This window comes from Cetorhinus maximus, chromosome 18, assembly GCF_964194155.1.
Source record: "Cetorhinus maximus chromosome 18, sCetMax3.hap1.1, whole genome shotgun sequence".
NCBI classification, from domain to species: domain Eukaryota; kingdom Metazoa; phylum Chordata; class Chondrichthyes; order Lamniformes; family Cetorhinidae; genus Cetorhinus; species Cetorhinus maximus.
This window is the reverse complement of record NC_135896.1, coordinates 13,902,108-13,924,925: the sequence shown is the minus strand read 5'-3', so window position 1 is coordinate 13,924,925 and position 22,818 is coordinate 13,902,108. Positions and strand designations below refer to the sequence as shown.

Here is a 22,818-nt window from a genome sequence, read left to right as displayed (position 1 = left end):
AAATCCCTTACAGAAAGCGGATGTGAGGAAGAATTTTTTCACCCAGAGGATGGTGGGAATCTGGAACTCACTGCCTGAAAGTGTGGTAGAGGCAGAAACCCTCATGACATTTAAGTATTTGGATGTGCACTTGCGATGCCATGGCATACAAGGCTATGGGCCTAGTGCTGGAAAGTGCGATTAGAATAGTTATGTACTTGTTTGACTGGCACAGACTCGATGGGCCGAAGGGCCTTTTTCTGTGCTGTAGACCTCTATGACTCTATGTCCCCTCATGTGACAATGTCACATGAGTTGGGACATGTTCATAATTTCCATTACAACTTTATCACAATTTTTAAAACCCTACATGAAACCTCATCCCACCGCTGGATGAGGTTTCATGTTTTTTCTAGTTGCCCCCAGGGCTCCTGGCCTACCCGCCAACCTTAATGTTGGACTGGCAGGTCCTTTAATTGCTTAATTGATCCTGTGTGATCAAGTGGCCATTGACAGGTCGGCGGGCCCGCAGCTGATTTTGCTGCGTCCCCGCCTTCCTGAAAATTTAAATGGGGCGGGATGATGTCGGGAGTTCTGCCCGATGTCATCCCGCGTCATTTTATGCGTCGGCGAGTGGGCCCCACCCCTGCTCGCCGATGGTAAAATCCTGCCTCGTGTGGTTATCAACCTGCAACCAGAGAATCCTCATCTGAGTATAACTTGCCTGCATCTGGAAACTTGCAAAGCTGAAACAGGAAGATTGATCCACCCCTACGTTCTACTCCACGCTGAGAATTCAGACATCGACTGGGACCAGCGAAGAAGCTCCAGATCAACAGCATTGAAACCCTGGTAACATTATCCTTTATTTCATAAAGCCCATGCTCCAAAGCCCATCTCTGCAGAGACCCTATCTGTTTGTCATTTGCTGGTTTGTGTGTGTGTACACATGCTGGGATATTTTTAAAGGAGATTGGTAGTTATATGTCCAGGGTACAATTGTGTGTTAACCAGTTCCTGCAATTGTTTAAAGAAAAAAAAGTTTTGTTTTCTAATAAATCAATCATTCTGAGTTTATTGAAGGAAGCCTGGTTAAAGTCTCTTTTGTTCTGCATAACAGTAGCGAAGGTAAACAGTTGGCCATTTTGGTGAGTGAATTGAGCATTTAAACTAATGTTGCGAGCTGTGGAGTGTGGATCTAGATCATCTGTGTACTCCTCCCATCCTGGTCGTAACACAGGGGCGGTTAGCCTCCAGCACCAGGCACCTTGTCAGTCACTGGCAATGCATGCCCGCCTGTTCTACTGGGAGGAAGGCCTTGATCCAAGAAGCTGCAGATATCAGCAGCAACCTGCCGTGAGAACCTGAGCCTCCTGAGGCACTGGTGCTTAGACATGTTGGGAGAGCTGACTCTCTATCCTTAGACCTTGTGTTGGGAATCTCACCTCCCTCCAGCTGAATCTTGATATCTAGTCCCTCTGACTTGTGGAGAGGTATGCGGCTGAGGAGGAGGTGGCTGGTGCTGCTGCTAATATTGCATATGCTGCTGCTGTAGCAGTTGGCGGTGGTGAGTTCCCTGACTTTGATCCTCAGCAGAGGTGGATAATGGAACAGCATAAGTTGCACCATGTCACTCTGAAGGCTGGTAGCAATGAATTGCAGCTGAAGGTAAAGTGCTGGATAGCTGAAGTGCTTTCCAATAGTTAGCAAGCTCCTATTAAGCAGTAAAAGCACTCCCTGACAGAAGGAGTGCTTTGAACAGCAGTCTCTCTCCTGGCCAAGGCTGGAGCTCGTTTGCGTGACTGATCAGAACTTTCCCAGCGCGTCATTTTCACTGAAGAAGTTTTTCTCACTGTGCACGTGCCTTCTTCAACCTCCGAGTAAAGTCAGTGTAGAATTCCTGTGCTGTAGGGAAAGAGGGAATCCATGCAGAAATTCGTTCCTAACTGCCTTTTGAAATACTGCAATAGACTTTCCACCTCACCCATGGAAGTTCCCCACTGCCCCTGGGAAAGCTACAAGGTGGCGGGATCACCTTAATATTGCAACCTGGCGTTATTTTCTGCAATTTTCCTGCCCCGCCCATCCCCAATCACGCCACTACCAGTCTGGGAAAATTCTACCTAAAATATTTATGTCCCTATTCAAATGAATTTAATGGAAAAAAATTCATGAATCTGCCAAGAATAGATGTTCGCTGAGCACTTTTTAGGTTGTTTCCTAATGTATTTTAGCGCCAATGTCAAGGAAAATAGTGACAACCTGATGATGCAGTAGTTTGGACCTCCAAACTGCTATACAACATGAATTAAATGTTTGCACCTGTTGTTTCCATGTAGGGAAGTCCTAATTTAGATTGTGCCTGTGGGAGAAAAACCTAGGGCAGAATTTTCCCATTGGTGTGCGGGGGCAGGCCCCGCATGCCCGTGTGTAAAATGACGTGTGGTGACGTCGGGCGAATGTCCTGACGTCACCGTGTGCCATCGCAATATTTCATTAGGTGGGCGTGCGTTGATCTCCGATGTGTGCCCTCCATTAATTAACCGGCCACTTAAGGCCCTTGAGGTGCCAATCGACCGCAATTTTTCGGCGCCTGTGCAATCTTTGGGTCAGCACACAGGCGCAATGGGCAGGCAGGTAGGACACATTTGTATAATCCTCATCCACGGGTGAGATAAGAGGGCTCAGTTAGCATGATCTGTCAAATATTGGCGTTTCAAAGTTACTGATACTTGCCTGTGTGATCTGCGATACTTCACAACACATACCAGCTGCTTGGACTGGACTCACAACCTTCAGGTCAGCACTCTGCAGTGAGGAATCTTTTTTGAACCTGCAGGTTTCAGGAAGCCTTCCCTTAGCCTGGGAATGGGAGCTGAACTCTCTACTGGAGGCACCTCCTCTGAGGAGGAAGGGAGGGCAGGAAGGGGGCGGAGGCTAGGAGTGCACAATCAGGCTCCAGGGGAGCCACCTTTGGGAGGACAGGCACAGGCACAAAGGGTGCAGAGCCAAGAGGTAGCCCAAGGCAGAAGGGGCCACAGAAGATGCCACTATCCTGTTACCAAGGTATACAGACGGCGAAGCAGCTACCTCAATATGTCTGAGGTGCACTGCCGAAGGAGGCTCCATGTCTCAAGGGAGACAGTCAACTATATCTGTCAGATGATTGGGCCTGAGATCTATGCGAACTGTGTGGGTGGACACCCCTTGCCAGTGGCTCTAAAGATCATAGCTGCCCTCAACTTCTATGCCTCTGGCTCCTTCCAGCGGTCTGTGGGTGATCTTTGCGGTGTCTCCCAATCAGCTGTCCACACTTGTGTCAAGCAGGTTACAGACTCTCTGTTCAGGTATGCATTGACCTTCATCCACTACCGTTGGGACCAGGCAAGCCAGACACAGTGAGCCAGAGGCTTCACGGCGATTGCTATCTTCCCCCGCGTCCAGGGTGCTATAGACTGCACACATGTGGCCATCAAGGCGCCAGCAAGTAAGTCCGGTGTCTTCGTCAACAGGAAGGGTTTCCACTCCATGAACATGCAGATAGTGTGTATTCACAGGATGCTGATTCTGCAAGTCTGTGCAAGGTACCCAGGCAGCTCCCACGATGCCTACATCCTCAGACACTCCCAGGTGCCGGGGCTCTTCAGTGTTCCAGCCCGGTTTGATGGATGGCTGATGAAGTTCTGATGAAGAGTCATACGGACTTGAAATGTTAACATTGTCTTCCTCTCCACAGACGCTGTCAGACCTGCTGAGTTTTTCCAGCTATTTTTGTTTTTGTTTCAAATTTCCAGCATCCGCAGTATTTTGATTTTATCTTGATGGATGGCTGCTGGGTGACAAGGGCTAGCCACTCAGAAGGTGGCTCATGACGCCGCTCCTTCATTCAGGAACAGAAGTTGAGCAGCAATACATTAGGAGTCATGCCTCCACAAGGGCTGTGGTAGAGAGAGCCATTGGTCTTCTCAAGATGCACTTCTGATGCCTGAACCGCTCAGGGGGCACACTCCTGTACCCCGCAGATCATGTGTCGCTGATAGTAGTTGCATGCTGCGCTGTCCACAATCTTGCGCTGGAAAGTGGGGACACTGTGGACGATGAAGATGTTGACGTAGTGTCTCTGGCTGCACATGATGAGTCCAGCAGTGCGTCCGAGGATGAGCATGCACAGGGAAATGCTGAGGGGCTAGATGCTGACCCGGGCATACTCCAGGGAGGCAGGGACACTCGGGAGGCTTTAATCCAACGAACCTTCAGCTAGCACACCACATATGGACCTCCAGGACAAGCCTGGGCTGCAGGCTCCATACTTGATAGCTAAGTGCAAAATCTGCCAGGTTAGGAACATTAACTAAGGTCCTTGTTAATAAAGCTGAATGCCCCCAAAATACTCATAACATTTTTGGAAACCATCCACCTGCAGAACTAAAGAGGCACCCTCAGCCATGGTGACACGAATTTAATATTACAACCAAAGAAACTGAATGAAACAAAATGACAAAGGTGTTAAAAATCACACCAAACTCATAAAGACCTAATTGCGGGCCAACACAAAAGCACCAGTGATAAACCCGTGGTGTGCCTAAGGTGCCTTATGTTTACGTTTTCGGGTGCTACATCTTGGCGCTGACCCCTCCCTGGGAGTGGCATCTGAGCCAGCCTGCTGACTCTGCTGTCCTTGTTGGCCTCGATGACCTTGGCAGTCATCCTCTGGCCCTTGGAGCCTCTGCTTGCCCCTCCTGGGAGGGAGCTGCCAGTTCCACAGCTGGCATCTCCCTAGTCGCCGCAGCTTCACCAGATGCAACGGTCACTGACAGAGGGACAGAGGAGCTGCCGCCCTCATCCGGAGCGCCCTGAGAGGAACCCGCACAGCCGACAGGCAGCTGCTGCGCCGACGTGAGTTCGCTTCGGAACTCACTGCTTATTGTGGGTGGATGAGCACCGAGCTGGGAAACTTGGTGCCCAGACCATGTCCCACATTGGCAAAGATCAGCTGAGGTCAATGCCGATGTGAATGCTTGCATCCCCAAGAAGCCCTGATGGGTCTCCTGGAGGAGCCTCTCCACGAGAGTCACCACTCTCTCCATGGAGGACGTGTGACGCGCGGACATGAGGCTCATTGCTTCGGCGATAGTCCGTGTAGACTCATCCACGATGGACACACCAAGCCAAGCATAGCCTCATGTATCTCCACCAGATGCTTCTGCACAACCGGCCGCATTTCCTGCGCTTGCTGCGTCGCGGACGACTCCAGAGGCTCATCATCAGGCACTGACTGAGCATATGCCTGGTCCCCTGCAGTCCTCTGACTGCTGGCGCCATGGGCACTCTCTGTCTTTACCAGCTCCTCCAGCGACTGTGATGTGCCCTCACCGCTGTGCCCTGGGACATTAGCTAATGTTCTAATTCCCACCGAGGTGCTAGTATCTGCGCTGGTGTGTGCCTGGCAGAGATGGTGTGACGCTGGTGAGACTTCAGGGCCCTCAGGTGTGAGAGGGGGCCTCTGCTGCTGCTCCTCCCGGCCCTGCTCTGCTGACGCTGAAAGGAAGAGCAAGGACATTGGATCAGTTAACGTGGAGACAATGTCAATGTGCATTCCTGTCTCATGGATCATTATGTGCTCATCCTTCCATAAGCAATGGTCAAGCCATGTTGCAAACTTCAATCATGAACATTCAGCAATACCATGGCTGCTGGGAGAACAATGGTGACCTCACTGCTGGGCATACATACCTGCCCGTTGCACCCCAGCCTCACCGACACCTGTGGACCTGGGCGCACGGCGCCTCTCCAAATCTAGGGCCTCCTGCTCGAAGCAGCTGAGAATCGCCAACTGTGCCAGGCCGCCGCCAGTCCTCACCCGCTTGGCAGCATTATGTGCATTCTTCTCCTGAAAAGGAGAGAAGAACATTGATTAGTGCTACTTGTACCTGGACTCTCTTCGTGGATGGACCACCCCAACCAGAGTGTGATATTGCAGGGCCCCAGTGTCTCCTCACCCAGCTGCTACCGAACACTCACACAAAGATGCTCAGCCTGCCCCCACCCTCTTGACCAAATGCTGCCTACATCACATAAGGCACCACACGGCCTAACCTTCCATAGCAAGGAGGCGCAAGCAGGTGGAGCGCACAGGACAGCAGATCAATCAGTGCCAATACCACCTTGAAGCTCCCCTCCCAGCATGTCATCACCCTGACTTTGACATGCCCTGGAGTTCCAGCACTGCACCCAGGTGCAGCTCCTCCAGGTTGCCCCCAAAACAGTAATGTGGGTCTCAGTGTACCACATGCTGCGGGGGAAGAACCCATCTCTTCACCACCCTCTCAGGGTGACCTCGACATGGGCAATATTTGCTGGCCCACCCAGCGAAGGACATATGCCGTCAATGATTCAATTCAGTCACCACACTCAGACTTGGTGGGGGTGGGGGGTGGTGGAGTGGGGTGGGGGGGAGGTGGTGTGGCATTGGGGCGGGGGGCACCAGGGGGGAAAGCATAGCTACTGGGTTAATTGACCAATGCCAACATGGTACTCATCCTTCCTGAGTGCAACAGGTTGTTAAAGCGCTTGTGACACTGGATCCTGGTGCGCCGCACCACATCGCTGGAGCTCACCACCTACTCCACTTCCTCCCAGACACATTTGGCCATGTAGGGGGCCTCCTCCGCCTGTCCTGGGGTACCAGGACCTCCCACCATGCTGCCACCTCCTCGAGGAGTGCAGAAAGGCAATCATCTGAAAAATGAGGGGCACAGTGCCCCCTGCCCTACCCTCCTGCCTGGCCTGCTCACCAGCAGCGCTCTGGGGAGCCCTTCCACTGGGCATGATTCACAGCCTTTGAAAGGCTGCAGCAACTTTTTAAAACAGGCTGCTGGGTCGCCATTGAACCTGGCAGTTGTTGCAGTCCTGCCGCCGTCTGCCCACTCCCGCTGTCCTCAGGAGCCACGATTCACGCTGGGCGGGCCTTTATTGGCCCACCTGCATAAAATGGCAGCGCGAACCCAATCGAATGCGCCGATTGGGCCCGTGCTCGCTCCTGCTCCGCCCACCCGACAGGCAGAAAATTCTGCCCCTAGTGGAAGCTAGGCACTTTTCCATCCAAAGACTCTGGGGGCCAATGCTCCACCTACCATTCTTAAACAATCCCCCTGCGCCTCCACCCTCACCCCAACCAACCTCCCCTGACTGTGATTGTAAGACATGCATACTAATTAGGAGCAGGAGTAGGCCCACTCAAGCCATTCGATAAGATCATAGCTGATCTGATTTCTCCACATTCCCGCCATCCCCTATAACCTTACTTATCAAGTTTCTGCTCACTTCTGCCTTAAGATTATTCAAAGACTCTACTTCCATCACCTTCAAGGAAGAGAGTTCCAATGACTCACCACTCTCCCTGAGAAAAAAAATCTCCTCATTTCTGTCTTAAATGACCGACCCCTTATTTTTAAACAGTGAGCCCTGATTCTAGATTCTCCCAAAAGAGAAAACATCCCCTCCACAACCATCCTGTCAAGACCCCTCAGATCTTGTATGCTTCACTCAAGTCAGGTCTTACTCTTTGTAAACTCTAACAGATACAAGCCTAGCCTGTCCAATCTTCTGTCGTAAGACAACCTGCCATTCCAAGTATTAGTCTAGTAAGCCTTCTCAGAACTGCTTCCAAAGCATTTACACCTTTCCTTAAATAAGGAGACCAATACTGTACACAGTACTTCAGATGTGGTCTCATCAATGGCCTGTATAACTGAAGCATAACCTCCCTACCTTTGCATTCAATTCCCCTCGCATTAAGCAATGAGTCCCTTAGCCACCTTATCTATTTGCTGCACCTGCATACAAACTTTTTGTGATTCATGCACTAGGACACCCAGATCCCCCTGCATCTCAAGGCCCTGCACTCTCTCACCATTTCGATAATATGCTGCTTTTTTATTCTTCCTGCCAAAATGGACAACTTCACATTTTCCCACATTATACTCCATTTGTTAGATCTTTGCCAACTCATTTAAACTACCTATGTTCCTTTGTAGCCTCCTTATGACCTCTTCGTAACTTACTTTCCTACCTATCTTTGGTAAGCAAATTTAGCAACCATACCTTCAGTCAAAATAAAAACAGAATTACCTGGAAAAACTCAGCAAGTCTGGCAGCATCGGTGGAGAAGAAATCAGTCAACGTTTCGAGCCCTCATGGCCTTTCAGCAGAACTGAAGCATAGTTTCAACAAGGGAGAAACTATGCTTCAGTTCTGCTGAAGGGCCATGAGGGCTCGAAACATTGACTGATTTCTTCTCCACCGATGCTGCCAGACTTGCTGAATTTTTCCAGGTAATTCTGTTTTTATTTTGTTTTGGATTTCCAGCATCCGCAGTAGCTTTTAGCTTTTTGTTTATACCTTCAGTCCCTTCATCCAAGTCATTTATACAAATTGTAAAAAGTTGTGGGCCAGCACTGATCCCTGTGGCACACCACCTGTTACATCTTGCCAACTAGAAAATGATCATTTATGCTTACTCTCTGTTTCCTGTTATCTAGCCAATCTTCTATCCATGCCAATATATTAGCACCTACACTGTGAGCTTTTATTTTTTGCAATAACCTTTGATGTGGCACCTTATCAAATGCCTCCAGGAAGCCTTAAGTACAGTACATCCACTGGTTCCCCTTTATCCACAGCACGTTATTTCCTCAAAGAACTCCAATAAATTGGTGAAACATGATTTCCCTTTCACAAAACCATGTTCACTCTGCTTGATTACCTTGAACTTTTCTAAGTGCCCTGCTATAACGTCTATAATAATAGCTGCTAACATTTTCTCAATGACAGATGTTAAGCTAACAGGTCTATAATTTCCTGTCTCCCTCCCTTTTTGAATAAACGAGTTACATTCGATATTTTCCAATCTGTTGGAACCTTCCCTGAAATCAATGCATCAACTACCTCGCTAGCCATTTCTTTTAAGACCCTAGGATGAAACCCATCAGAACCAGGGACTTGTCAGCCCACAGCTCCAACAGTTTGCTCAATACCACTTCCCTGGTGACTGTAATTTTCTTGAGTTCCTCCCTCCCTTCCATTTCCTGATTTACAGCTATTTCTGGGATGTTACTTGTATCCTCTATAGTGAAGACTGATGCAAAATATCTGATCAATTCATCTGTCATCCCCTTATTTTCCATTATTAGTTCCTCAGACTCACTTTCTATGGAACCAATACTCATATTGTTAACCCTTTTTAATATCTAAAGAAACTCTTACTATATGCCTATATTTCTAGCTAGCTTTCTCTTGTACTCTTAATTTTTCCTTCCTTATTAATCTATTAGTCATTCTTTGCTTTTTTTTAATATTCTGTCCAACCTTCTGACCTGTCCTCTTTGCGCAATTATATTATTTTTTCTTAAGTTTGATGCTATCTTTAACCGTTTTAGTTAACCACAGATGGTGGGTCCTCCCCTTAGAATTTTTCTTTCTCGTTGGAATGTATCTATTCTGTGTATGCTGAAGTAGCCCCTAAAATGTCTACTACTGCATCTCTATTGACCTATTCCAAACCTAATTTGCCAGTTCATGCTATGCTTTCATGCCCTCATAATTGCCCTTATTTAAGTTTAAAATATTAGTCTTGGACCCACTCTTCTCTCCCTCAAATTGAATGTAAAATTTAATCATGTTATGATCGCTACTATCAGGGGCGCCTTCACTATGAGGTCATTAATTAATCCTAACTTGCTGCACAATTCCAGGTCTAGTATAGCCTGCTCTCTGGTTGGCTCCAGAATGTGCTGTTCTTAGGGACTATCCAAAAAACATTCTAAGAACCCTTCATCTAGGCTACATTTGCCCATCTGGTTCTTCCAGTCTATTTGTAGATTAAAGTTCCCCATGATAATCGCTGTACCTTTCTGATAAGCTCTCACTATTTCTTCCTTTGTACCGTGTCCTACCATGTAATTACTGTTAGGGTACCTGTACACTACTCCCACGTGACTTCTTGCCTTTATCATTTCTCATCTTCATCTGAACCACTTCTACACCCTGATTTCCTAAGCTTAGGTCATCCCTCTGCTAATACCATCATTAATTAACAGAGTCACCCCTCTAGCTTTTCTTGTTCCACCTTTTTAAATGTATTGTATCCTTCAATAGTCAGGTCCCAATCTATGTCATCCTGCAGCCATGTCTCTCTAATGGCTATCAGATTGTACTTATTTATTTCTATTTGCGCTATCAGTTCATCTGTTTCTTTCGAATGCCACGTCTATTCGGATACAGAGCCTTTAGTTTTGTCCTTTCATTATTTTTGTAACCTCAAGCCTTATCTGTTGATTTTCTCTTAGATCTGTACTCTCTATCCCTTCTTGCCACTGTCTGTTTATCATTCCCCATATTAATACCTTTCTCACTTGCCTTGTTGCTACTCTTTGATTTAACAAATCACCCTAAATTTGAATCCTTGCCCCCACTATTTACTTTAAAGCCCTATCTACCACCCTAGTTGTACGACTTGCCAGAATGCTGGTCCCAGGGTGGTTCAGGTGAAAACCACCTCAACGGTACAGGTCCCATTTTCCTTGGTACTGGTGCCAGTGCCCCAGGAATTGAAACCCATTTCCCTCACACCAATCTTTGAGACACACGTAATAATGCAAAAATTATTACCTTTGAGATTCTGCTTTTTAATTGTCTACTGCTGTGGCCATAGGCCGCCCTGGTGTGGTGTTCCCCTCTATGATGATGAACTGCCAGCTGTAGCCTCCTTTTAAGTTTAAAAAAGTCTCCAGAGGACGCCTTCATCTTAAGGCACTGTCTCTTTCACCTATCTACATATGCAGTTCCCAGCAACAATGGGATGACGTCCTTAAGTGGCCTTTAATTATCCATTTAAGGGCCTCAATTGGCCTCCAGGAGGAAGGCCATCCTTGACCTTCTCCACCCCTGACTTAATCTGGCACACCACCGCCCACCTTCCCTCTATGCCCCCCACCCCCAGCCTTTTGGCCTACTCCATTAGGGGGAATTAACTTCTGCTTTTCTTGTCTGCCCAGCATAAATACCTGCTATCCCACTTTTATCACACTTTTTGTGTTAATCTTATAATTTTAAGATTCATGCACATAATTGCAGGCGGCAGCAGCTTGCCAGCATGCGGCGGGCACAGTTGCATGGCCTTACCAATGAAGGAGATTGAATCATCATGACTGAGGCTGAGGCCGTCTACAAGGCTGAAAGCCTTGAAGACGACAGCATACTCATACCTAATCCTTCTCCTCACAGCCCATTTTCCCTTATCCCACAACTTGTTATGATTTTCAAGCTGCAGTTTGTCCAAGTTTGCAGCTTTTGCTTTTCCCCCATTCTCCTCCACAACCCTACCCTTGTCCCTTTCTCCTTTCAGATACCCATGTACTGCAACCTGGCCAGGTAATGGTACAGTAACAAGAGATGAAAGAGGGTGAAGAAACTGATGAAGAATAAAGATCATCACTCCCTCTCACACCTCTAGTCACCAGCTCAGATACTGACACTGTGCATTCTTTATAGGGTAATTTAGAAGTTGAATCTGTAAGTCATGAGACATTAAGCATGACTGGCATGCAACCAGGGACTGAGGGAAAGGATAGTGCAGGTATTAGCTCCCTGGAGGGTGCGGATGCACATGAGATCTGCTGCAGAGGATGCAGTTGAAGACACCAATGAGGTGGCTTACAGAAAAAGATTGATAGGTATGCTCATATGCAAGGTGTTCAAGGCAGAGAGCTTGGGAGCCTATAGTTTCCCATTGCCTTCTCAATGACAACACCTCAGCCAATCAGAGTCAACTTATCAGCACCCTTTTCTCCTGTAGTATAAATTGCCATGATTGTTTGAAATTTGGGGCATTCTTGCATTTGTCCTGATGAGTGCAAGACAAAAAGTTTTGGCAACATGTCTCTTTTTTTCAATATCCAAATCAGATTGAATTAAATTAATCCACTTATTTTGTTTAGTATGAGCAGACAAAAATGCAGTTTAGAAAAAGAAACCCCAAGTCTTAGTCGGCTGAGGAATGATCTAATTGAGGTCTTTAAAATGGCAAAAGAATTTAATAGGGTAGATACAAAGAAACACAGAAAAGACTTGGAAACAAAAGTTATATTTAAAGCAGTGTACTTATTAAAACAAAGGGCAGAATTTTTAGGCCGGTGTGCGGGCGTGCGCCTGACCCAATCGGATGCGAAATCGCGTGGGATGTCGTCGGGCGAGCGTCCTGACGTCATCCTGCGCTTGCGATATTTCGGTCGGTAGGCACGTGCAACAGTCGGAAACACGCCTGCTGACAATTAAGAGGTTAGTTAGTGCAATTAAAGTTGTAATTGTCTCTGATTTTTCATGGTCCATCTAACCTTACGGTTGGCGGACGGGCAAATAGGCCAGGCAGACTGCATTTTTCATGAAACCTCATCCAAGGGTGGGATGAGGTTTATGTTATTAAAAAAAATAAAACTGTATGGACAGAATTTTCATCATATATATTTTCAGGTGACTGATTATGATATGTGGACATATTTTTCCGGATTTTAAAAACTTTATTTATTGGTTTTAAAGTCTTCAGCTCCCTGAGGTAGCTCTCTGCCTTCAGAGAGAGCTTTCATTCAGTGCCTGCCCACACCCGCGCTTACATCAGCACCCGCCCTCCTCCCGCCCCCATCCCAGCAGCAATGAGCATTTCAGTGCATGCTTCACACTGGCTGGCCGATAATTGGCCAGCCAGCATGAAATCATGGTTGGGGGCCAATCGCGGGTGATGGTCCGTTCCCCGGCCGTTCCCGGGTCTGCCGATTATGTCCACACGCCGACGTAAAAATCCTGCCCAAAGTCTATTTTTTAAAATAGCACTGATATGAAAAGTTGTTAAAATATTATTTCCTCCAGACTATAGGAAAAATTAAGCAATTCATTAGTCTGTGTCAATAGTTGATAAATATCTCCAAACCATTGTGTTTGGAGCTCCCTGGTTCTCAGTGCTTGGTAGAGGTTTTGTGGGGGGTGTCTCTCTTAAGAGTCGTGAATAGAGATTTACAAGAAAACAGACAGCCATTCAGGTTTTCAGCAGTAGGCTGTGAGGGCAAGCTTTCACCAGGTTTGGAAGGAGTATGCAGGAGTCAGGTGACCCACTAATGTGGGGAAGCAGAGCGTCTTCATTATTCTTATATTGTTATGTGAAAACGAGTTGTAATTATTAAATTAAGAGAATTTGCTCTTAATGGTTCTCCAATATGTTTATTTGCTATGAAATAGAACAGTTTATCAATTTGTATCTGGCCTCATCTTACCAGCTGCTTTCTCAGTTTACTTTTGGAATCTTGTTCATATCACATCAGAATAGCTTTGTTAAATCTCTGGAATAAGCTACCATAATATGAGTAGGTATTGAGGAGGGTAAGAGCCATGTGTGTTTGACTGACACCACTGAACACAAGGTGTCCGTGGCAGCCCCAAAATGTAAAAACCATTTTCTACATTTGCATGGACCAGTTGAGTGCAAGTTTTGCACACTGCGCAGCTAGATTATCAAACTTTCCATCATTTAAACCTGTGAAGCTGCAAAGGTAGGAAATGAATGTAACTACAAGTGTATAGATATGATTTTCTATTTTTCTTTTGTCCCCAATATCAATTTTTGCATTTGCCAATGTGACGAGTGGCCCTTGAACATGACCAAAAATTGAACTATTGGCTATTAGAAAAAGAGGAGAATATTTGCCTTAAAGGCATAAGGCACTTATGGCTAAAATTATTTAAGTAATTTCTTGTCTTTGTATTTTAGTGTGGAAAACCACTTCCAGGTCTCACAAAGCAGGATGATTGTTGTGGGAGCGTAGGAATATCATGGGGATACCATAAATGTGCAAAATGTCCTCCAAAACCAGGTAAGCCATCAAGTTTTTTAAGAGTTATATCATGAGCTCTTATTGCTGGATAATCTATTAGACGTTAGCCAGATTAGCAGGCACAGGCCTGTCTGAACAAACATTTTCCCATTCCATTCACATTGACTAGATACCTTTAGAGAATCACACCCAAAACCTTGTTCTTTTTTAATGATGAGCATCCTTTCTTTGTGAACATATCTAACGGAAGCTCTTCAACCTAAGTTATGCTGGAATGTACATTGGTTTCTTTGCCAACTTGCTGATAGAAACTTGCACTGAAATTTTCTGAGAATCTCATGATGATACATTTGAATGCAAAAACCAGTGTAAACCAAAACAAAATGCGCAAAAATAATCCTTTTTAAAAAAAATCCCTATTCATCTCATTGATATTATGTAAACTAAGCTTTGAACTAATAAGGCTATCACATATACACGTTAAGCACAGCATGTTTACAAAAATGCAATTTTGGGATCTTTTCTTAATGTAACAGATTCTGATACCATAAGCACACAAAGATACAGAAAATACAATGGGGAGAACTTTAACTGCCAAGGGGGTGAGGCTTTAGGTATGAACAAGGAGTTGATGGGGGTGGGGGGGTTAAATTGGTGGGGTGTCAGAAACCCAACATAGTCCTGCTCGCTTCCAGGTTTTACTGGAGTGTGCTCTGGGGCGAGTGGGAAACCCTTGTGGAAATATTGGGTCAATGATTTAAATATTCAAATAAGCAATCAATTTTGGCTTTAACTCAGGATTCTGGATTGAACAGCCAGTGGATGGGTTTCTCAAGCTTTGTGGAGCTTGCCTGGGTAAACAAGGCAAGACCATAGTTGGAAATCATTGATAAACGAAACTGACACCCTGGAAAGTGTTTAAACAGTGAAGTTGCATTATGGGAAAGGCTTGGCTCATAGGACTTGTTCTGAGAGCCAGGTTTTACTGCTTCACCGGTGATTCCCAATTTTTTGGAAGTCATTTACCCACCTTGAACTCTAGTTCACCTTGATCCGATCTGACCTGCTGTTAGCCTTCACTGCAGCGCAGGAGCAGCTTCTGCAACTATGGCATGGACCTCTGAGGAGGAATAAGAGGAGTAGTCATATCAACAACAGCACCAGGAGGCACACCAACAACACTAACAGGACCAAGAACAGCACCAGCAGCAACAATACCACTAACAGCAGCTATCTTCTCCCCAGCCTCATGTTGCTCCAGAGGAGATGGACACAGAGCTCCAGTTTGAAGGAGGTGATACCCCTAGCACAGGATATACAGGCAGAGGATGAGCTTTCTTGACATGACAGTGCCTCAGGAGGCTCAGGCTTTTGCATCTCCCACAGGTTTTCATCTCCAAACAGAATAAGCAGGCCGGAATTTCGGCATCCGGCAAGCAGGGCCTGCTCGCCGGAATCATCCCCCCACGCTGGATCATTCGGGCACGTCGGTGTGCAATTAGAATAACATGTTTCACAACAGGATATAAGCAACGTGCATCTGGCGACCTGCACTTCGCTCGTCACTTTGTTAGTTTGCCTACCTTGCATCGTGCAGCACTTGCAGGTATCAGTGCCTGGCTTTGCAGGCAACACCACATCGTTTGGAAACAACGGCTACGTCTGAGGACCTGGTTCGTGACACTTGTGAGGACCCCACCACGTTCAAAGGAGAGGTACAACAAGAACTATATGGTCTCAGAGATGATTGTTAAACAGGCCGTTGGGTTGCTGAAAATGCGATTTTCCGCATCCATTCGTGGTGGGCGTCAAGGCGGGCGGGAGCATAAAATATTGCAAGAAGGCCATAAATCAGTTTTACATCATCGTGAAACCAGTTTGCGATCGTCTGCTCCACCCATCAATGGCGGTCCGCATTTCCCATCACGGCACGTCAGGAATGTCATTTTAATGCATTTGCATCTCATTATAAGCCCTGCTCGCCAGAATCAGCCCCCACACTGGATCATCTGGGCACGTCAGCATGCAATTAGAATGACATGTTTCACACACAGGATATAAGCGACGTGCACTTGGCAACCTGGACTTTGCTGATCACTTTGAGATTAGTTTGCCTACCTTGCATTGCGTAGCACCCACAGGAATCAGTGCCAGGCTTTGCAGGAAGCACCACATCGCTTTCAGAGGGCTGTCACAGGCAAGTCTCTACCTACCAGACCAGTGGTAAGGTGGAGTGCCTTTTAATGGGCTGCAGGGTTAGGGCTGCACTGGGGAAGGGGGGAACTGGCCTGAGGTATGGAAAGGGGCTGCAGAGCTAGGCCTGTACTGGGGAAGGGGGCGAATGGCCTCAGAAAGGAGATGAAGTTGCAAGGCTAGGCCTGTACTGGGGGTTACGAGTGGGGAAGGTTGCACTCAGACAGATGACTGGGATGGTCGTTGAGGGGGTATATGGTGAACAGTATTAGTGGCCTCAAATTGTGGAAGGGTGAGGTCCACGTGGGCCATAGGCACATCCACTTCAAAAAGTTCAGGAGTTAACAAACGGATATGCAGCAGAAGCACGACGGGATTAAGGAATATGGGGTGGATGAGGAGGTCTATGAGGGAGGGAAACCTGAACATGAAGCTCCTCCAGGATGACAGGAGGGGTTTCCACACCCACACAGGAAGGGTCTAAGCTTATCTGGCAGTAAGAGTTCAGCACCACCACCTTTCAAACTGTAGTGATAGTGCAGTGCAAAATTAAGATGAGGAGATGCTCTGCTGGTGAGGGCTCTGCGGGCAGATTGGAGAGCAGGTATATGCACTGTGTGGGGAGGGGGTGGAACGGGTGGGCACTGATTACATTGGCATGCAACTGAACTGGGCATTCCCAAATAAGAGAGAGAGACACAGCTGAGACATGTTAGGAGCTTTTCAATGATATTGCAAGGAATCAGGAAAGTGAAGCAGGAATTCACCAAGGCTCCTTCAACAGCATCTTCCAAACCTACGACCATCTAGAAGGACAAGGACAGCAGATAGATGGGAACATCACCACTTGGAGGGTCCCCTCCAATTCACTCACCATCCTGACTTGGAAATATATTATTGTTTCTTCACTGTCACTTGGTCAAAATCCTGGAACTCCCTCCCTAACAGCACTGTGGAAATACCTACACTACATGTACTGCAGCGGTTTAAGAAGGCAGCTCACCACCACCTTCACAAGGGCAACTAGGGATGGGCAATAAATGCTGACCCAGCCAGCGAAGCTTACATCCTTTGAATGAATAAAAAAAAAGCAGTGATGCCCATTCATGTGGAACTAGTCCCGCAAAGTGGCACTAATCGATCTCCTTGTTTTAACCCCTTGTTCACAGCGTGGAAATTCCCCAGAGTAATAACGAACTCCAGAGCAACTGGATGAATGGACAAGCTCCAGAAGCCTGTTAGAAAGTTGGCGCTGAATGGTTTACTGAAGGGAAGCCTTAGGCCACCCTCAAATAATCTAATTTCCTGAATGAGCATTTACCCTCACGTTTATTCCCAAGAGTGTAGTATTAGAGTGCAGTGAATGAGGCTCCCAACGTCTGGACTGAAAATTGCACATCCAAGGGCCTGGCCAAAGCAATATCATAACAGTCAGTCATATTGTGGGGGAGAGACCTTGATACACACCTGGACTGGTGGTAATTTAAGGGGCGAGTACTCTCGACATGGGAACATAGCTCTTGAACCCACATTTACTGACGAATCATTGACAGAAAGAGCATCCATGGAGACTAATGCTGACACTTGTCTCTTTCTCATTGATACTGCAGTGAGGAGGCCATAAGGAAGATGGAGGCTGGATTTATTTATGCCTGCATTTTCACTTTCAGGCAGGAGAAAGGAAAGAGAAGTTTGTGACGGAGGCACCTGGATCGTCAAAGGGAGGAGCAAGGCCCCCAAGACCAAGGGCCGCAGGGCCACCTCTGGACACAAGGGATGGTGCTCACAGAGACGTTGTGCATAGACGGCTCGCAAGACCCAGGGTTTACAGAACTCGCATGTTTTATCTGCAGATGAGTGAGAACCAGTGTCGCCGATGGGTCTGCATGTCCAGGGATCTGGTGACTCACGTTTGCCACATTCTCCAGGAATTGGTGCCACGGGGACTGGGAGGGCACCCATTGCCGATGGCTGTGAAAGGAATAGCCGCTTTGAAGTTCTTCACCAGTGGCTCCTTCCAGGACTCCACTGGGGATCTCTGTGGGACCTCTCAAGCATCCATGCACAAATATATTCATGAGGTCACAGACACCCTTCTTGCCAAAGCCCACAATTATGTCAACTTTGACAGAGATCAAGCAAGTGAGGACGCCAGAGCACTGGCCTATGTTGAGATTGCCAGATTCCCACAGTTGCAGGGTGCCATCGACTGCACTCATGGCCATAAAAGCAACAGGCACTGCATTACATAAACTGGAAAGGCTACCGCTCACTAAATGTACAGCTAGCCTGTGACCACAAGAAACTGACCTTTCGGGTTTGTGCCAAATACCCAGGAAGGATCCACGACTCATACATCTTGAGTAGATCGCAGATCCCGGACATCTTCGAGAGACTAAACAGGATCCAGTGCTGACTCCTCGGTGACAAAGGGTACCCACAAAGGGCTTGGCTGATGATGCCGTGTGGAAGCCTCAGACTCCTGCAAAGAGGAGGTGCAACGAGCATTGGTGGAGCACACCATAAAGATCCTAAAGATGTGATTCCATCTCCAGATGATAGATCTGGCAGAGCACTCCAGTACACTCCCCAGAGGGTCTCACAGATCGTTGTGGTTTGCCGCAGGCTGTACAACCTGCCGCTGCAAAGGGGGGAGGGCTTGCCAGATGATGAGATGGAGAAGCTGCGTCTCTCCTTCAATGAGGAGGACCTCATGAGGAGACCATCAGAAGGATGATGAGTTTGAGGAAGACGAGGCTGCAGGGGAAGAGGCACAAGGCAGGCATGCCCATGGGGTCCTGATAGCCACCAGATTCTGCCAGGAGGGTGACGAGTTGTAGTGAGTATCCTCTTGGACCTCTTGGAGCATGAACTACAGCATTGCAATTCCTCTCATTTCACCCATGTACTTCAATATGAGAGTGAGTAGTTACACTCAGGCTCTCACTGTCCTGGTCCTTTGAAGGATGATGAAGCCTCAGGAGCAGGTGTCCTTGCTGAGATGAGGTGCTAACTGGAGGAGGGTGTCCCAGCATCATACATCAGAAGGTGCTGCCTCTTCAAGCGTCTCTTCAGTACCCCAGTTGCAAAGGCATCCTACAAGAACCAGGAGCTGTCGGTCGATCCTCAGTGGTCTTGTAGCTCTATGCCTTCAATGTGACAAGGCTAATGAAAGAGATCCAACTGAAGCAGCAGAATTACACACTCTGTTAACATCCATGGTGAATCAGATAATTCACACTTGGGACAAGGCAGGCAATGCCATTCCACTGCTGTGAATCCATTTGTAGTTGACTCAGTCACCTGTGGTGCATTCTTCCAAATCACACTGACATCCAGCACTGAGTTAGGTATCCTGGGCTGCATTCATTCTCAGCTTGATAGAGATGCCTGACCACCTGAGCATGATGATATCAAACACTTATCTGCCAGACAGTAAAATGCCTCTTCTTTGATGCTGACATTGTGCTCTCATGGCCAGCCTTGGCCCTTGCCAAGTCCACAATGCTGACACACCATGAAGTCCCAAGGGCAAACACCATTGCTAATAAAGAGCAGGCTCCCCTATCCCATTGCTCCCCTCCACGTTGTCTAAAGCAACCATGAGCGCTTCTAGAGCCTGCTCAAAGCCTCTATTGCCTGCCAAAAATTACCATTTGGAATTAACATCAGTGACCTCAGCCAGTGCTCAGGTGAGGGGATGCACAGTCATGCATCTCTCGTTTGGGACAACAGCCTTCTTTCCGCAAGACACACAACTACAGAGTGGGAGATGCACAAGCTTGGACGTTCGGGTGCCAGGACAATAATGTGGCTGTGAGGGGCCGAGCTTTGTCACCTTGAGGTGGCAAGGTGCCCCCACTTATTGGTGAACTTAGCAGATGCACACTCTGAAAGTCAAAAACATGGTTGGCTGACAGCAGCGCACACGAGGTCTGAATGTGGGCTCATAGCATAAAAACTCAGCAGAATTTTGGCTTCCAGTAGTCAGTGGCCTCTGATGTCCCTGCCTCTCCCTGCTTTGGAGTAGATTGTGTGCTGTGCTCACCGATTGTGACCCAAAGGCTGCTCTAGAACTAGGTCCCACTGAGGTGTGTGTCTCTGCACTGGCGGAGGGTGTGGGTGAGTCTTCAAAGGGTCTTCAAAGGTGCTGTCCTGGGGTTCCTCATCGGAGGTGTCCTTGGGGCAGAAGCTAAGGGCCTGGCTGGTTGAGGACCTCGGGCACTTGGTAGAGGTACCTATGAAAGAAAGCAGGGATAATTAGTGCACGGCAGCCAAATAAAAAACAGAACAGTACACTCTCAGTAGCGCTGAGTGAGGGATGAAGTGGTGCAGAACCCTCACGCAGGTGTTTGCCACCAACCTCAACGCCACCGCAGGGACAGTCCATGTGCTCTCCGGCCAGCTCAATGGTGTGATTTTCAAAGGGAGTGAGAACCTTGAGTTCTGGCACTCTACCCCAGTCTGGGACTTCTCCCTTTTACTGTATGCGAGTTTGTCTTGCATAAAGATAAATGGAGAGAGTGTGAACAAGACACATGCCAGGGCTGATGATAAGAATGCCTGGCATGTGTGGGTGGTGAGTGGAGCCATGGACAGGATGAGGACGGGATCTCCAGAGGAGATGAGGCCAGATGGAGACGTGAAGACGTGTGTGAGTGGTGATGTCCCTTGAGCTGACAGTGAGTGAGAGCCTGTGACTGTGTGATGGGCTTGTGAGTTGAGAGTGATGAGATGGTTGACTTACCCTGGAAGCATGGATGAGATCACTCATCCTCTGTCTGCACTGGGTAGCTGACCTCTTGTGGGCAGCCTTAGCACTGACCACCGCTGCCACCGCACCCCAAGCCAGAGTGGTGAGGTTGATGGATCTCCTGTGGCCATCACAAGGGCGTGGCAGCAAGCCTCTATGGCATCCAGCAGGCGTTCGAGGGATGTGTCACTGAACTTGGGGGCTGCTGTCTTTTGAGGCTATCTGTGGTATCTGTGGCAGTCCTGAGCTGGAGGTGTTGCAAAAGCTGTGCATGGGTGCCGTTTAAATATGGCACCCAGAGCAAGGAACCGATGAGCTGATGTTAGGCCAGTGATCTGGTGTGTTACCTGTGCCTGCATAATTAATGAGGTGGGAAGCAGACGATACAACATGAAAATCCGCCATAGTGGTCAGTGGGAAAAGCACCGTTTTTCAAGCCTGCTCCCACACTTAGTGCAATGGGGGATAAATTTCACTTGAGAGTTTGAATTAAGTGTTTGATTCATTTATGTAGACATGTACAGAATGAGATTAACATAATTATATAAATCTAAGTGAATAACCTGTGCAACTAATAAGTTTTTCTCATCTACTTTTTCTGCTCCTATGTGGTGGAAATCCTGTGGCTTCAACAAAGCAAGTTGCTTGTTTTCCTCCTCTGATAGCTGAGATACCTGTGTGGTGGAGGAGGACCTCTGGGTTTTGGAGTCCATGAGAACTCTGCCATTAGCTAGGCTTCCTTCTAGCTAGATCCAATGATGCACCTGATTTCAGCTGAGTGTTCCAAATTCTCTGTCTGTGTCTGGAACCACTTTCATTACCTGGTGGAGCAGGAGGAGGCCATTAAGACTTTAAACCTGCTCTGCCAGTTAATGCAATCATGGCTGATCATCCACTTAAATGCCTTTTTCCCCACATTATCCTCATATCGCTTTGTGTCTTTGGTATTTAGAAATCTGTCAATCTCTGCTTTAAACATACTCAATGACTGAGTTTCTACAGCCTACTGGGGTAGAGAATTCCAAAGGTTCACAACTGTCAGAAAATTGCAGCAGGAAACTATCTGCATGATGGACCCTATTTACATATCTTAATGAGACTGCTGGCATAATCAGACAGGTACCTAAATCAACTGGCTCTTGGCCTGATGGAAAGTTTCATAGGCCAACTCTAATCTATCAAACTATCGCTAATTTCACCCTCTACTGCTCTATTCACGCTGGGTTGGCTAAGTGGAAATTGGCCCTGATATCTCTTTTGATTTTTCTGACTGAAGAACCTGCAGTGGGTGAGGAATGCTTCCATTGTAATTCTCTTTGAAGGACCAAGCAGACTTGATCAATGGCTATTTTGAGAAACTACGATATACCTTTGCCCTGACTATTATCACCACTTTGGAACTCCCACACTGAGGTGGAACATACAATTGATATCTTGGAGCAGCATCTTACTGTCTGAACAAATTGGGGGGTGGGGGGGTTGTAGTCTAAGGCATGACACTTATTTTTATCCTGACATAATTAGCCAAGGGAAAATGTTTAGTATGAATAAAGACAAACACCTGAAAACGCAATTCAAATTTTCCATATCACAAGGGTGAAATTAAAGGGCCACTGATTTCTGTTTCTAAACAGAACAAGAAATCCTGCTGAGCTTTGTAAACCTGTTCCTTACTTGCTTTTTTTATTTCTAAGAATTTAAGAATAGAATTAACAGTGAATTGACGCACATAATTTTTGTATTCATCTGCAATATAATTTAAATTAGCTAGTTTCTGACAATAGTCATTGTAAATAAAGGGTCGTTGAGTTTGCAACATGTTTGGAACTTGTGGGACAAATAATTTACCCTCACCTACGAGTATCTATGCCCTATTCCCCATATAAAAACTTACAGTAAAGTTAAAGTAACTATCAGTCATTTTTCCTCATCTGTTCTGCCTTAATGTGACTTCTCTGTGTTCATTCTTGTTACATCATGGAAAAGTCTTTTTAGTCCTTTTATGTTATGAAT

General features: G+C 47.0%; 1 protein-coding gene across 1 annotated transcript in view; it reads left to right on the top strand.

Annotated features, from left to right (window-relative positions):
• LOC144692949 (latent-transforming growth factor beta-binding protein 2-like) overlaps window positions 1–22,818 on the top strand; it is a 662,780-nt gene that overhangs the window by 231,103 nt on the left and 408,859 nt on the right. Inside the window, exon 8 of the mRNA XM_078562124.1 lies at window positions 13,796–13,898. Within this exon, the coding sequence (XP_078418250.1) occupies window positions 13,796–13,898 (103 nt within the window). The remainder of the gene's footprint in view (window positions 1–13,795; window positions 13,899–22,818) is intronic.